Source organism: Callithrix jacchus, chromosome 15 (genome assembly GCF_049354715.1).
Source record: "Callithrix jacchus isolate 240 chromosome 15, calJac240_pri, whole genome shotgun sequence".
NCBI classification, from domain to species: Eukaryota; Metazoa; Chordata; class Mammalia; order Primates; family Cebidae; genus Callithrix; species Callithrix jacchus.
Window position 1 is genome coordinate 33,703,298 of NC_133516.1, and position 15,698 is coordinate 33,718,995.

Here is a 15,698-nt window from a genome sequence, read left to right on the forward strand (position 1 = left end):
ACTTTAGCCCACACAGTGACTTATACCCTGAGGAATGGGTAGTGCAGCACACCTAGGAGACTGCCCCTATGACAAAGAAAGCTAAAGCTTGTGCTCCCCAGAGCCTGAGAGCTGCATGTCTGGGGCCAATGCCACTGATAGCAACCCTGCCTCCTCCAGTGGCAGAGCCACTGCATACTTGCACACACATTCAGCACATTCAAGCGTCCTCGGACTGGTTCACCTGTGTGCATTGTCCTGGGGCCTGAGGACAAGTCTGCCCCATACACTGCCACAGACACATAAGTGCATAATCCAAGGAACTGAAGATTGATTCACCTCACCTATCACTACCAGTACCCACACATGCCTTTCAGGACCTGGGTATTGACTAGCATTTCCCCTGCCATCACACCTGTGTTTACCACCTGGGAACCAGAGGACAAACTATCCTACCCACAGCTGTTGTCCACATGGGCCATTCAGGGGCCTGGTGATCAGCCTGATGAAACAGCCGTAGCTGTTTGTTGCTTATGCACTGAGAGGTAGCACACCACTGCTACTGCCATTACCAGTGCCACATGTACCACCTGGGGGCCTGAGTACTTACTTGCTTATTATTACTAGCACCCAAGTGTGCTGCCTGGAGGCCCAAGGACTGACCTCCCACCATGGGGGCCCACATATACCACCTGGGGACCTGAGGACCAATCCACCTGGCATTCTTGTTCCTAGCTTAGCCTTACCACAGCCTCCAATAACAACCACAGTCTAAGTCACTAGAAAACTCACAAACACCACTGACACTGATTATAGCTAAAGAAATTATATGGAGAGTCCACTACTGCACTCACCTAGAATCAAACCCAAAGCACCCTACCTAACACTAAATATATGTCTATAGGAAAAAGTCTTTCCCTATGTTAACCAGTCTATAAAATTAGAACAAGCAACTGTTACACTGGATGTCCAGATATCAGGGTAAGGACACAAGAAACATAAAAAAGCAAGGCTATATGACACTTCCAAAGGAAGACAATAATTCTCCAGTAACAGATCCCAGAGAAAAGAAAATGTATGCAACTTCTGAAAAATAATTCAAAATAATAATATTAAAGAATCTCAGTGAGATGCAAGAGAACACAGATAAACAATTAAAAATCAGAAAAGCAATTCATGAGCTGAAGTTTAACAAAGAGATATGCATCATAGCAAAGAACCAAACAGAAATCCTAGAACTGAAGATTTAATGAATTAAATTAAAAATATGATCAAGAGCTTTGACAGTAGACTAAATCAAAGCAAAAGAAAGACTTTCCAGCCAACCACAGTGGCTCATGACTGTAATGCCAGCACTTTAGGAGGCCAAGGCAGGTGGATCACCTGAGGCCAGGAGTTCAAGACCAATCTGACCAACATTCTTAAACTTTGTCTCTACTAAAAAATAAAAAAAATTAGCCAGGCATGGTGATGTGTGCCTATAGTCTCAGCTACCTGGGACACTGAAGCAGGAGAATCACTTGAACCTGAGATGTGAAGGTTGCAGTGAGCTGAGATCATGCCACTGCACTCCAGCCTGGGCAACAGAGCGAGACTCCCATCTCAGAAAAAAAAAAAAAAAAAAAAAAAAAGACTTTCTGAATCTGAAGACAGTTTTTTTTTTATATCAATCAGATGAAAAGAAAAAAAGTAAAAAAAGCTTATGTGATGTACGGGATACCAGAAGCAAATAAATATTCAAATTTGGGGAGTTTCACAAGAAGAAGGGATGGGCAAAGATATGGAAAACCTGGTTAATGAGATAATACCTAAAAGTTTCCCAAGTCTTGCAAGAAATAAAAACATCCAAGTACAAAAAACTCAAATATCCCCAAATAGATTTAATCTAATAAGATTTTAAAGGCACATTATAGTCAAACTATTAGAGTCAAAGACAAAGAATTCTAAAAAACAGTTTAAAAGCATCATATCACATATAAGGGAATCTACACCAGACTAACAACACATTTCTCAGCAGAAAGCTTCTAGACCAGGAGAGAGTGGCATGACATATTCATAGTTCTGGAATGAGGGGTTAGTTGGGGGCCAAGAATACCATACCCAGCAAAGCTATCCTTCTTAAATGGAAGTGACATAAAATCTTTCTTAGACAAGCAAAAACTGAGGGAGTTCATCTCTACACCAGTCCTACAAGAAATGTCTAAGGGACTTCTACATCTAGAAATGGAAAGGCAATGTCTACCATCATGAAAACACACAAAAGTATAAAGCTTACTGGTAACAGTACATACACAAATGAGAAAGGACTTAAACATTACCACCACAAAAAAACCCATGAAATCCTAAAGGTAAACAACAAATGAGGAAAGAAGAAAGGAAGAATGTATTAAACAATCACAAAATAATTAACAAAATGACAGGAATAAGTCCTTACCTATCAGTAACAACCTTGAATGTGAACTGTTTAAATTCGCCAATTAAAAAATATAGACTGGCTGAATTGATTTTAAAAATCAAGACCCAACTTTATGTTCTCTGCAAGAAACTCAGTTTACCTGTAAAGATACATACAGACTGAAAATGAAGGGATAGAAAAAATATTTCATGCAAATAGAAACCTAAAGCATACAAGAATAGCTATACTTAGAGAAAATAGACTTTATATTGAAAAACATAAAAATAGATAAAGAAAGTCATTTGTAATGATAAAGGGATCAATTCAACAAGAGGATATAACAATTGCAAATATACATGCATCCAATACTGAAACACCAAGACATATAAGCAAATATTATTAGAGCAAAAGAGTTCAATAGGCCCCAATACATTAATAGTTGGGGACTTCAGGATCACCCTTGCAGCATTGGAGAGATTATTCAGACAGGAAATCAATAAACATTAGACTTACTCTGCACTATAGAACAAATGTATTTAAAAGACATTACAAAACATTTTATTCAACAGTTACAGAGTACATATTTTTCTCATCAGCACATGGAACAGACTCCAGGGTACAGCACATATTAGGCCACAAACAAGTCTCAACATATTTTGAAAAATCGAAATTATGTCAGGTATCTTCTTGGACCACAGGGAAATAAAACTAGAAACAATAAAAAGAGGAACTTTGGAAACTGTACAAATACATGGAAATTAAACAGCATGCTCCTGAGTGAGCAATGAGTCAGTGAACAAATTAAAAAGGAAATAAAAACATGCTTGAAACAAATGAAAATGGAAACACAACATATCAAAATCCTATGGGATATGGAAAAAGCAGTACTAAGAGGGAAGTTTACAGCAATAAATGCCTACATAAAAATTGGAAAGATTTCAAATAAATGACCTAATTATGTGCCTTAAGGAGCCAAAATATGAAAAACAAACTAAACCTAAAGTTAGTAGAAATAAATAATAAAGATCAGAGCAGAGCTAAACAAAATAGAGCTGAAAAAACAATACAAAGGATCAGCAAAAGAAAAAGTTGGTTTTCTGAAAAGATAAAATTGATAAACTACTAGAATAATCAAGAAAAAAGAGGAAAGATCCAAATAAAGTCAGAAACAAAGAAGGATACATTATGGCTGATGCCACAGAAATACACAGTATAAGCCTGGTATTCTGGCTCACACCTGTAGTCCCGGCACTTTAGGAGGCCAACACAGGTGGATCACCTGAGGTCAGGAGTTCAAGACCAGCCTGGCAAATATGGGGAAATCCCATCTCTACTAAAACTACAAAAATTAGCTGGGCATGGTGGCACACACCTGTAATCCCAGCTACTCAGGAGGCTGAGGTGGGAGAATCACTTGAACCCAGGAGGTGGAGGTTGCAGTGAGCCAAGATTCTGCCACTGTACTCCAGCCTGAGCAAGACAGTGAGACTGTGTCTTGGATAATAATAATAATAATATACAAAAGATCATTAGAGACTATAAGCAATTATATGCAAACATGTTGGAGAACCTAGAGGAAATGGATTAATTGCTAGACACACACAGTCTACCAAGATTGAACCAGAAAGAAATGCTTGAATAGACCAATAACAAGCAAAGAGATCAAATCAGTAATAAAAAGTCTTTCAGTGAAGAGAAACCCAGAACTATATGGCTCTACTGCTGAATTCTACCAAACTTATAAGGAAGAACTAACATGAGTTCTTCTCAAACTATTCAAAAAAAAGTTGAGGCGGAGAGAATTCATCCTAACTCATTCTCCAAGACCAGCATTACACATTACACTGATACTAAGTCAGACAAGGGCACAGGAAAAAAACAAAAACAAAAACAAAAAAACCTATGGGCCAGTATCCTTGATAAATACAACACAGACACAAAAATCCTCAGCAAAAAATACTAGTAAATTGAATCCAACAACATGTCAAAAAGATATGAACCATAATCAAGTGGGATTTATCCCAGTGATGCAAGCATGGTTCAACATGTGCAAATCAATCAGCGTGATACATCACATTGGCAGAATTAAGAACAAAAACCATATGATCATTTTAATAGGCACAGGAAAAGCATTTGATGAAATTTAACATCTTTTCTTGTTAAAAATCTCTAAACAAGTTAGGCATAAAGGGACAATACCTCAAATAAATGCTATGCATGACACACCCAGAGCTGACATCACACTGAATGGGGAAAAGCTGAAATACTTTCCTCTAAGACTGGAACAAGAAAAAGATACCACTTTTAATTCTCCTATTCAACATAGTACTTGAAGTCCCAGCCAAAACAAGCAAACAGGAGAAAGAAATAAAAGCATCTAAATTGGAAAGGAGGAAGTCAAATTGTTCATCTTCATAGATGACATAATATTATATATAGAAAAACCTAAAGACTCTGCCAAAAGACTTAGAACTGATACATGCATTCAGGAAAGTTGTAGCATACAAAGTCAACATACAAAAATCAGTAGTGTCTCTATACAGCAAAAATGAAGTAGCAGAAAAAGAAATCAAGAGAGCAATCCCATTTGCAATAGCTACAGAAAAACAAAATACTTTGGAATAAACTTAAGCAAGAAGATAAAAGACCCCTACAACAAAAGTTATCAAACATTATTGAAAGAAATTAGAGAGGACACAAACATAAAGACATTTGATGCTCATGGATTGGAATAATTAATACTGTTAAAATGACCATACTACAGAAAGAAATCTACAGATTCAGTTCAACTCCTATCCAAATACCAATGACAATCTTCACAAAAATCGAAAAACCCTAAAATTTGTATGGAACCACAAAAGACCCTAACTAGCCACAGCAATACTGAGCAAAATGAACAAAGCTGGAAGCATTGTACTACCTAACTTCAAAACATACTACAAATTCAGATTAATGAAAACAGCGTGGTATTGGTGTAAAAAGACACATAGACCAATGGAACAGAATAATGAGAAATATATCCAACTGTTTACAGCCAACTGATTTTTGACAAATGTACCAAGAACATACAGACACCCTCTTCAATAAGTGATGCTGAGAAAATTGGATACCCATATCCAGAAGAATGAAACTAGACCCCTATCTCTCACTGTGTACCAAAGTCAACTCAAAATGGATTAAAGACTTAAACATAAAACACAAAACTATAAAAGTACTAGAAGAAAACATAGGAGAAAAGCTTCAAGACATTGGTCGAAGCAAAGATTTTATGGCTAAGACATCAAATGCACAGGCAACAAAAAAATAGACAAAGAGGACCATATTAAATTAAAAGCTCTGCACAGCAAAGGAAATAACAGAATAAAGAGATAATCTGTAGCATGGGAAAAAACATTTGCAAACTATTCATTTAACATGGGACTGATATCCAGTGTATATAAGGAACTCACACTACTCAACAGCAGAACACCAAATTATTCCATTAAAAAGTGGGCAAAGGGGCCAGTTGTCGTGGCTCACGCCTGTAATCCTGACACTTTCGGAGGCCGAGGCAGGCGGTTCATGAGGTCAGGAGATTGAGACCATCCTGGCTAACATGGTGAATCCTCATCTCTACTAAAATACCAAAAAAAAAAAAAAAAAAAGCCAGGTGTGGTGGTGTGTGCCTGTAGGCTCAGCTACTTGGAAAAGGGTAGAGGAAATGCTTGAACCCAGGAGGCAGAGGTTGCAGTGAGCTGAGACCACACCACTGCACTCCAACCTGAAGACAGAGCAAGACTATCTCAAAAAAAAAGTAAAAAAGTGGGCCAGGGACCTGAATAGACATTTCTCCAAAGAAGACATACAAATGGCCAACAGCTATATGAAAAAATGCACAAATGCTCAATATCACTGATCATCAAGGAAATGCAAATCAAAACCGCAGTTAGTATGGCTATTATCAAAGAGACAAAAAATAAGAAATGCTGACAAAGAGTGGAGAAAAGGCAATCCTTATACATTGTTGGTGGGAATGTAAATTAGTACAGCCATTATGGAAGACAGTATGAGACTTCCCAAAAAAACAAAAAAGAACCACCTTTCAATCTAGCAATCCTACCAATGGATATTTATAAAAAAGAAAGAAAAATCAGTGTATCAGTGAGACACCAGCACCCTTGTGTTTATTGCAGCACAGTTCACAGTAGCCAAACTATAGAATTAATCTAACTGATCATTCATAGATGAAGGGATAAACAAAATGTGGCGTATATGCCAATGGAATACTATTCTGCCATAAAAAGAATGAACTAGAGGTCAATATGTTAAGTGAAATAAGCCAGTCACAGACAAATATCTCATGTTCTCATATATAGGAACTAAAAACAAAAACAGAATAAAAGAAAAAACCCGTGGATATCTTGGAGATAGAGAATAGAATAATAGTTACCAAAGGTTGAGAATGATGGGGTTGAAGAGAGGTTGGTCAGTGAGTACAACATACAGTTAGAAGGAATAACTTCTAGTGTTTGATAGCACAGTAGGGTGAGTGTAGTTAACAGTAATTTATTGTACATTTCAGAGTAGCTAGAAGAGATTTGAAATGTTCCCAACAGAAAGAAATGATAAATGTTTGAGGCAATGACTATCCTACATACCCTGATTTGAAAATTATACATTGTATGCATGTATCAGAATATCACATATGCTTCATAAATATTTCAAAATATGTATTAATTTAACCATTTTTTTAAAATTCAGAAATCTGGTATCCTCATTTCTGCACTCAGGTCCCTAACTTCTATATCATACTGATGCTCATTATGTAATTTGAGCCTTACAATAACTTTGTAATAAAGATAATACAGGCGCTTATCTGAATTTTACATTCAGGAGAGTATCTCTTAGAAAGATTAAGTAATTTATTTGAAATTTCACAATCTTTGAGTGGGATAGCTTGAATTAGAATCTGCTTCTTCTAATTTCAGCCAGTCAGCAGCAAAGGAACAGCATGGAGAGGTGTTTGGAGGGAGCCCTTTATTGTTAAAAGGCATCAGTGTGGAAAGTCTGAAGAAGCTGGATCAGGCAGCTCAGAAAGTGGTATAGTATGTGGAAAGGACAGTGGCAAAGCAGAAATTTAGTAGCAGGCACCCATTTGTGGCTTGTCTGTTAGTCAGATCTGGAAGGGCTCTGGTTTAAATCTGGACTTTGCCACTTTCTTGCTATCTGACCTTCAGCAAATCACTTCCTTACTCTAAGTCTTAGTTGTCTCCACCAAATGTGAATAACACTTACTTTACAAAGTTATCAGAATCAAATGAGATCATGAATACAAAAGGCATAGCAGACTGCCCAGCATATAGAAAGTTCTTAATAAAATTTAGTTTCTTTCCCGGAAGAGTTTATTTTTCTTTCCTTCTTTCCATAGCATTTATCTAGCCGGCAGAGTGTACAACAAAGCACATCCCAGGTAAGTGGCTTTCCTGGGCCTTCCAGTCTTTCCTCTCAACTTTTTCTATTAAGAGATTATGACATATGAATACACCAGGAAATGACAGACACTACTTACTTCTTTACTGTGTGGTGTCTTTATCTGAGGAACCTTGACCTCTAAACAGATTTGGCCAGACTGTACTTCTGTGTAAATTTGCATAAGCACAGTTAAAGCAGACTGAGACTAAAATGAATCAGTCTGGAAGAAAATAAAAATATTATTTAGAATGGTAACTATTACCAGGTAACAGTGTAAACCAAGTGCATTGGGGTCATGATGGCATTTCTTAAAAATGAGTTTGAAAATGGTTTCCTGGACTAGGCATGGTGGCTAATGCCTGTAATCCCAGCACTTTGGGAGGCCAACGTGGGCAGATAACCTGAGGACAGGAGTATGAGACCAGCCTAGCCAACATGGTAAAACCCCATCTCTACTAAAAATACAAAAAAGTAGCTGGGCATGGTCACAGGTGCTTGTAATCTCAGCTACTTGGGACGCTGAGGGAGGAGAATTGCTTGAACCCAGAGTCAGAGGTTGCAGTGAGCTGAGATCACGGCACTGCACTCCAGCCTAGGTAGCAGAGTGAGAGTCTTTCCCAAAAAAAAAAAAGAAAAGAAAAAGAAAAAAGAACATGGTTTCTTAGAGAATTAAGATGTTTGTCTGACCTGGTGAGACAAATAAAGATAATACAGGCTCTTATCTGAATTTTTAGTTCACTTGTAAGTTGGAATTAATGTCCCTGTTTACTCCCAGCTGCTTGCTTGCCCACCTCAACCCAAGTCTGATGATGCAGCATCACATACAAGCAGAGAAAACATCTGAGTTTCTCAAAGTTTCCTTCAGTAGTGTGAAAAGAGTTTGTAATTTAGTTTCCACCTTTTAATGATCAATATCGAAAATAACTAACATAGAAATCACTGGGTCTTTTTTCTTCCTCATTAGGTAGATACAATGCGCCCACGTCATGGGGAAACCTGTCGGATGCCAGTGCCACATCACTTCTTCCTCAGCCTGAAGAGTTTCACTTACAATACTATTGGGGAAGATACTGACGTCTTCTTTTCCTTATATGACATGAGGGAAGGCAAGCAGATCAGGTGAGAGTCACTAGAAATTCTGGTGAATGTGATTCTGTTAGGATGATATGGATCATAGGTATCTGTGGCCGTCAGAGAAGGTAGAGAAGGAGGCAAAATAAGATAAAGTAACTTCATCTCATTAGCTAAGAGTTTGGCCCCATTTTCCAGTGTGCCCTTAAGTCATCTAAACCATACAATGAATGGGTGGCCCCCTTTTTTATGCCTTTTCCACATAAAAGCTCAAAACTGAGTCTTGGTTATCACCACCTCACAAAGAAAAGGATGCATCTATTTAATGCCACAGAAAAGGCATAGGAAAAAACATAGACCCAAGCAAATGCAGCAGAGACACCCAGCTCCAGAGTGCAGAAAGTCCTGGGCCTTGGCTTGCTGCATATGGAAGAGAAGGTTTGCAGAGAAAGGGGCTGATGGTGTCTTGTCTGGGCAGCCCATGAAAGGAGAGCATCTTATAGGCAGAAGGGAAGGCTGGGCTGCCTTTGTCTTGTCTCTTTGCCTTGGATTGGAAGAGAGGCAACAGAAGGGGCTAACATGGAGTAGGCAGTGTATCTTGGCAGAACAGTAAAGCTCTTAAGCATAAGCAACTTCAGCAGTGCTTTCTCCTTTCTAGAGGAGGGGAGGAATTAAAGAGACTCTAGGCTTACCTCCCTGTCAGCAAGGCTCTGATCATGCCGGATGATTTTTGTGGCCAACATGGAATTTTAGAGTCCAAATATTTCTCTGTGATCTTCTAATTGGGGCAGAAAGAAAAATAAATATTGGGTTTCTTTTATATTACTTGGGAACTTCTTGTGTTAGGAGTGCTTTATGGCTTTTACTTGCTTCATTTTAATACTTAAAATTTGAAAGCAGCTTTTTCACTTTTCAATTATACATTCCATGTGGGAAAATTAAAAATGGAAGTTACAACAGAATGCAAAAGAAAAACAGTTAATTTGCATGCCCCACAGTGCCTCTTATCTTGACAAAAATATTAATACACTATGCTTTACTTTGGCATAGGAATAAAATGATACACATATGGATTTTTCTTATCACCAATAGCTCCTAGTATGTGCCTTTGGGAAAGTTATTGTAGAGAAGGTAGTAGTGGTATTGATGACAGCTAAAACTGTTGCACATAGACAAGATTACAGCCCAGGGGTGTGTGAATATAGATTCTGGCTGCTCTTACTTTCCTCCTAGCCAGAGGTTTATAAACTTTATTTGTATGCATGTGTGTGTACAAGTGTGTGTGTATGTGTGTGTAAGAATCCTTTCCTCAAGCTAAATTTTATGAGAAAGTCCAATATATGAAACAGATAAAACTGTTCCATTATTGAGGGGGGAGGAAAGATAACAGGAATGTCACTGTCTTCCTACACCCACCCAGTATGTGGGACCACTGAAAGTCTGTGGGTTGTTGTTTGAAAACCAGAGCATACTGCTTTGTCACCTTTGAATGCAGGGACTGTGTCTTCTCCCTCCATAATCCCAGCACCTAATACAGTACCTGTGCCCAGTACATACTTTATCAGGCTTGCTGAATAGAAAAGATCCAGCACCAGCATAACCACCTCACTGCTCTGGTTTGGAATCTGTCAGGAGATCATCAGTTCACCAACTATTTTGTCTTTAGACTTTAGCCTCAAAAAACTATAAAGCATTTTTTAAAAAGTGTAAAAAACATTTTATTTGTAGAGTTTCTGAAAATGTTTAGGACATTTAAAAATTCCTAGATATTAAAGAGAACTGTATGGTCTTTCCATTCAGATAAGAAAGCTATAAGTTTTTTAGTTGAAAATATCTACTTTCTTTAAAGAGTAAACTAATAAGAAGATTTTAGATCTAGATCTAAAATTGATAATTTTTTTAAACTCTAGATCTAAAATTGATAAATGTTTTTTATTCTTTCTATTAGAATTTGTGTAGTTATATAAACCCTCAAAAATTTTCAGTCATTGAATCACCAGAGAATTCTGCTTTTATTATGATTAGGTATTAAATTGTCAGGTATTACTTTATTCTTTTTCTTTTTTCCTAATCACTATACTACCAGGATATATATTACTTTCTTGAAGAAGTTATCAGATATCACCAAAGGTTAGGGAGGTATTATATCATGTGTGCAGAGTATTGACACAGAGCAATTGGTTTCACTGTGTTTTCTCATCAAAACGTCTCCTAGAGTGACTGTCTTTCTAATCAAACATTGCTAGTCCAATCTCCAAATTAAATGGTGCTAGTCTAGTATTCAGTATTGCTAAGACACTCTCATCTCATGCCAAAGAGTGCTTGTGAGCAGGGGGAGCATGTTAAAAGAAAGAGCAGATATTCCTCCACTTAAAGTCTCCTTGCTGATTCCACAGGGATATCTAGAGGGGCTAAAATGAATGACATATTGCAAGCCTACATAGTGCATCCTGATATATGTTGACTGGTGAGTATTAAATGATCTACAAGGAGGGAAGCAGCAGCTGGCAGAGTCTTTGTAGCTCTGACTAGCTTTTTTGACATTTTATCATTCAGAACAGTATCATAAATATTTAGCCATGAAATCTAAATATCTACAACTGAGACCTTTTCCCTGAGCTTCAGGTTTCACATCCTTTTTTATACTTTCTCCTTCTCCTCTGCATTGAGCACTGTGTCCTGACAACTTCTACCTCCTAATTATCAATTACCACTCTCACTCCATCTCCACTGTACCCCCAGGTCCTTCACTTTTCTCCTCAAACACAGACTTCCAGAATCTACTGTCTTCTCACCCTACATTACTATCTATACCACCATTATACTTTTTTTAAAAAAGGCAAACTGTTAGGGGCAGCTCCCACTTATCCCAAAGCACGTGCTACTTAGCATGGCATAAAAAGCCTGAACTGGTATATGATTCTGCCTATTTCTCCAACCTTGTTTTATGCATCTTACTTTATCCCAGTGACTAATTTGGCTTTTCCTAAACATGCCTTGCTCTTTCATGCTTCCCTACCCTTTTTGATTTGATAAACTCCTGTGCATTCTTTAAAATTCAACTTTATGAAAAACCTCCTTGAATATTCATGAGTAGAATCAAGCCCTGGGACTTCACTGTGCCCATTAAGACACACTATTCCTAACTATATCCCATTACTAGGTATCGTATTATGATTGTGTACATGCTTAAAGATTTCTCCTACTAGAATGGGAACTTCCTTGTTTGTTGTTTGTACTGTTTTCTTCCCAGTACTAAGCACAGGACCTGGGATATTGGAACATTAAGTAAGTACATCTATCAAATAAATACCAATCAATCACCTGTGAATGAAGACATTTTCATTTAATTTAATAATTTACAAGTATTTACTGAAATTCTCTTGTTTGTCGGCCTCTTCAATAGCTGCTAGGAATCTAGAGATTAAAAAGAAATACCCCTGTCCCTGAGGAGGTCTAACAGGAGGTCCCAAAAGATGGGAAACATATTCCTGTATTTAAGTATCAAACAAGTTGAGTTCAAAAGTCAAAGAGGAAGATGCCTTGTTAACATGTGACCAGGCTTTAAGCACAATGAGAAGTCAGGGAAGAAAAAGACTCATTAAGGGACAAAAAAGCCAGAAAAGACTTATAAAGAAAATAAAAGCTGAGTTAATGAGTGGCCAGGATAGATGGGGTATTAAATCTCTTGTTCAACAAATATTTATTAAATATCTACCAGGTATTGTGATAGATGCCAGGGATAATGAGGTGAGAAAGAGACATATCTTCTTATCTTCCTGGAGTTTCATGGGCTAGTAGAAAGACCAATATTAAATACCTGATCACATAAATAAGTATGTAGATTAAAAATTATGATAAGTGTTATAAAGGAAAATTCTCAAGGGTTCTGTGAAGACCTTATGTAGAGTGGAGTGAGGGAATGTTGTTCTGGTGTTCAAGCTAAGTCCTAAATTATGAGTAAGCAAAAAGAGTAGATAATGTGAACTAGGCAGAAGAAGGTCTAGAGGCAGGGAAAAACTTGATACATACAGAAAACATAGAGGAAGTCAGTGTAGCTGGGATGTTGTAAATGAGAGAAGGCTAGTATGTCCCAAAGGCAATTGATACGCAGGACCTAGATTATGCAAGTCTCTATAGCCATTGAAGAATTTTGAATTTTATTGTAAGTTCAAGAAGAGAAGATACTCAAACATGAGAAGTAGCAAAAGCAAAGCAGGAGTCATAAACAGTAAGGACAGCAATATATGTGTATCAAAAAATAGGAGAGGCTACTGGAGCTAGGAAAATGTGTTAACAATAGACTTCAGGGCCTGAATCTGTTTCTTATCTATGTTTGACTGCTCACAGTCCCTTGAATACACAAAGAGCTCAGTAAATATTTGATCATAAAACAAAAGCTAGAGACAGCTTCATAGGCCTAGGAGTACAAATGTAGGAATCTAGGACCAGAAAAAGAAAAGAGATACAAAGGAGTTTAACAAATATTTTCATAAATAATAACTGAAAACTTCTCCAGTTTGTTGAAAAATATTATATATCCAAGAAATTCAGTGATCCTCAAGTAGGATAAATACAAAAGTATCAATACCTAGACACATCATAGTCAAACTCTCAAAAGCCAAAACCAGAAATTCTTCAAAACAGCAAGAGAAAAATGACTTATCATGTGCAGGAGAACAATACAATTAATGCCTGATGTCTTATAAGAAGCAATGGAAAACATAAGGAAATATAATGATTATATACAACAGGCTGCAAGAAAAGAACTGTCAACAAAGAATCCTGTAGTCAGTAAAACTGTTACCTACAAAAATGAAGGTGGACCAGGCATGGTGGCTCATGCCTGTAGTTTCAGCACTTTGGGAGGCCAAGGTAGGTGGATCACTTGAGCTAAAGAGTTTGAGACTAGCCTGGGCAACATGGCAAAACCCCATGTCTATAAAAAAATAATTAAAGTTTTTTTAAAAAATGAAGGTGCCAGGTGCCGTGGAACCTATAGTTCTAGCTACTTATGAAGTTGAAACAGGAGAACCACTTGCGCCTAGGAAGTGAAGGTTGCAGTGAGCTGAGATCACACCATTGCACTTCAGCCTAAAAAAATGGGTGTACTGGGTATGGTGACTCACCTGTAATCCTAGTACTTTGGGAGGCGGAGGTGGGTGAATTGTTTGAGGCCAGGAGTTTGAGATCAGCCTGGTCAACATAACAACACCCCATCAAATAAAAGTTTTTTAAAAAAATTATGGTACCCCTTCCCTCACACCAAATACAAAATTAACTCAAAATGAATCAAATATCTGAATGTAAGAGTGAAAGCTATAAAATGCTTAGAAATAAACAAAGGAATAAATCTTCATTCCTCCTGTTTGAATCCTCCTCATGGACTCCTCCTCATTTGGATCTGGTGAAAGATTCTTAGATATGATATCAAACATAAGCAACAACAACAAAAGGTAAGTTGGATTTCATCAAAGTTGAAATTTATTAAACAATTAAGAAAGTGAAAAAACAAAACACAAAATTATAAAAAATATATGTAAATAATATATTTGATATATAAGAATCTAGTATTCATAATATATATAAAGAATTATTGGCCAGGCACAGTGGTTCATGCCTGTAATCCCAGCACTTTGGGAGGCCAAGGCAGGTGGATGACCTGAGATCAGGAGTTCGAGACCAGCCTGGCCAACATGGTGAAACCCTATCTCTACTTAAGATACAAAAATTCGGCCGGGTGCAGTGGCTCAAGCCTGTAATCCCAGCACTTTGGGAGGCCGAGACGGGTGGATCACGAGGTCAAGAGATCAAGACCATCCTGGTCAACATGGTGAAACCCCATCTCTACTAAAAAAATACAAAAAATTAGCTGGGCACGGTGGCGCGTGCCTGTAATCCCAGCTACTCAGGAGGCTGAGGCAGGAGAATTGCCTGAACCCAGGAGGCGGAGGTTGCGGTGAGCCAAGATCGCGCCATTGCACTCCAGCCTGGGTAACAAGAGCGAAACTCAGTCTCAAAAAAAAAAAAAAAAAGATACAAAAATTCGCCAGGTGTGGTAGTGGGCACCTGTAATCTCAGCTACTCAGGAAGCTGAGGCAGGAGAATTGCTGGAACCTGGGAGGCAAAAGTTGCAGTGAGCCAAGATTGCACCATTGCACTCAAGCCCTGGCAACTTCATCTGAAAAAAAAAAAAAATTATACACGTGTCTGTGTATATATATACATATACACATATATGTGATATCTGTGTATACATATACACATGTGTGTATATATACATATCTATATACATGTGTGTATCTAGGCACACATGTACATACATAGATATAATGAAATCTATTCAGTGTTAAAAAGGAGGGAAATTCTGACATGCTACAATATGGATGAACCTTGAGGACATTATGCTGAATGAAAGCAGCCAGTTACAAAAATACAAATGCTATATGATTCTGCTTATATAAGGTACCTGGGGTAGTCTGATTCATAGAGCCAGAAAGTACAATGGTGGTTGCCCCACTGCTCAAGGAAATCAGACAGGGCATAAACAAATGGAAAAACATTCCATGCTCATGGATAGGAAGAATCAGTATCATGAAAATGTCCATGCTGACCAAAGTAATTTATAGATTCAGTGCTACTCCCATTAAACTACCATTGCCATTCTTCACAGAATTGGAAGACACTATTTCATCTTATTTTATTTATTTTTTGAGACAAGGTCTTGCTGTGACACCCAGGCCAGAGTGCAATGGCACAATCTTGGCTCTCTGCAACCTCTGCCTCCCAGGCTCAAGCAATT

General features: G+C 37.7%; 1 protein-coding gene across 37 annotated transcripts in view; it reads left to right on the plus strand.

The window, feature by feature from the left end:
* The window catches only part of DOCK3 (dedicator of cytokinesis 3), a 718,052-nt gene that overhangs the window by 460,047 nt on the left and 242,307 nt on the right, over positions 1-15,698 (plus strand). For all 37 annotated transcript variants that reach the window (XM_035275648.3, XM_035275652.3, XM_035275649.3 and 34 more), the window contains 2 exons: positions 7,782-7,823; positions 8,790-8,944. In XM_035275648.3, the coding sequence (XP_035131539.2) occupies positions 7,782-7,823; positions 8,790-8,944 (197 nt within the window). The remainder of the gene's footprint in view (positions 1-7,781; positions 7,824-8,789; positions 8,945-15,698) is intronic.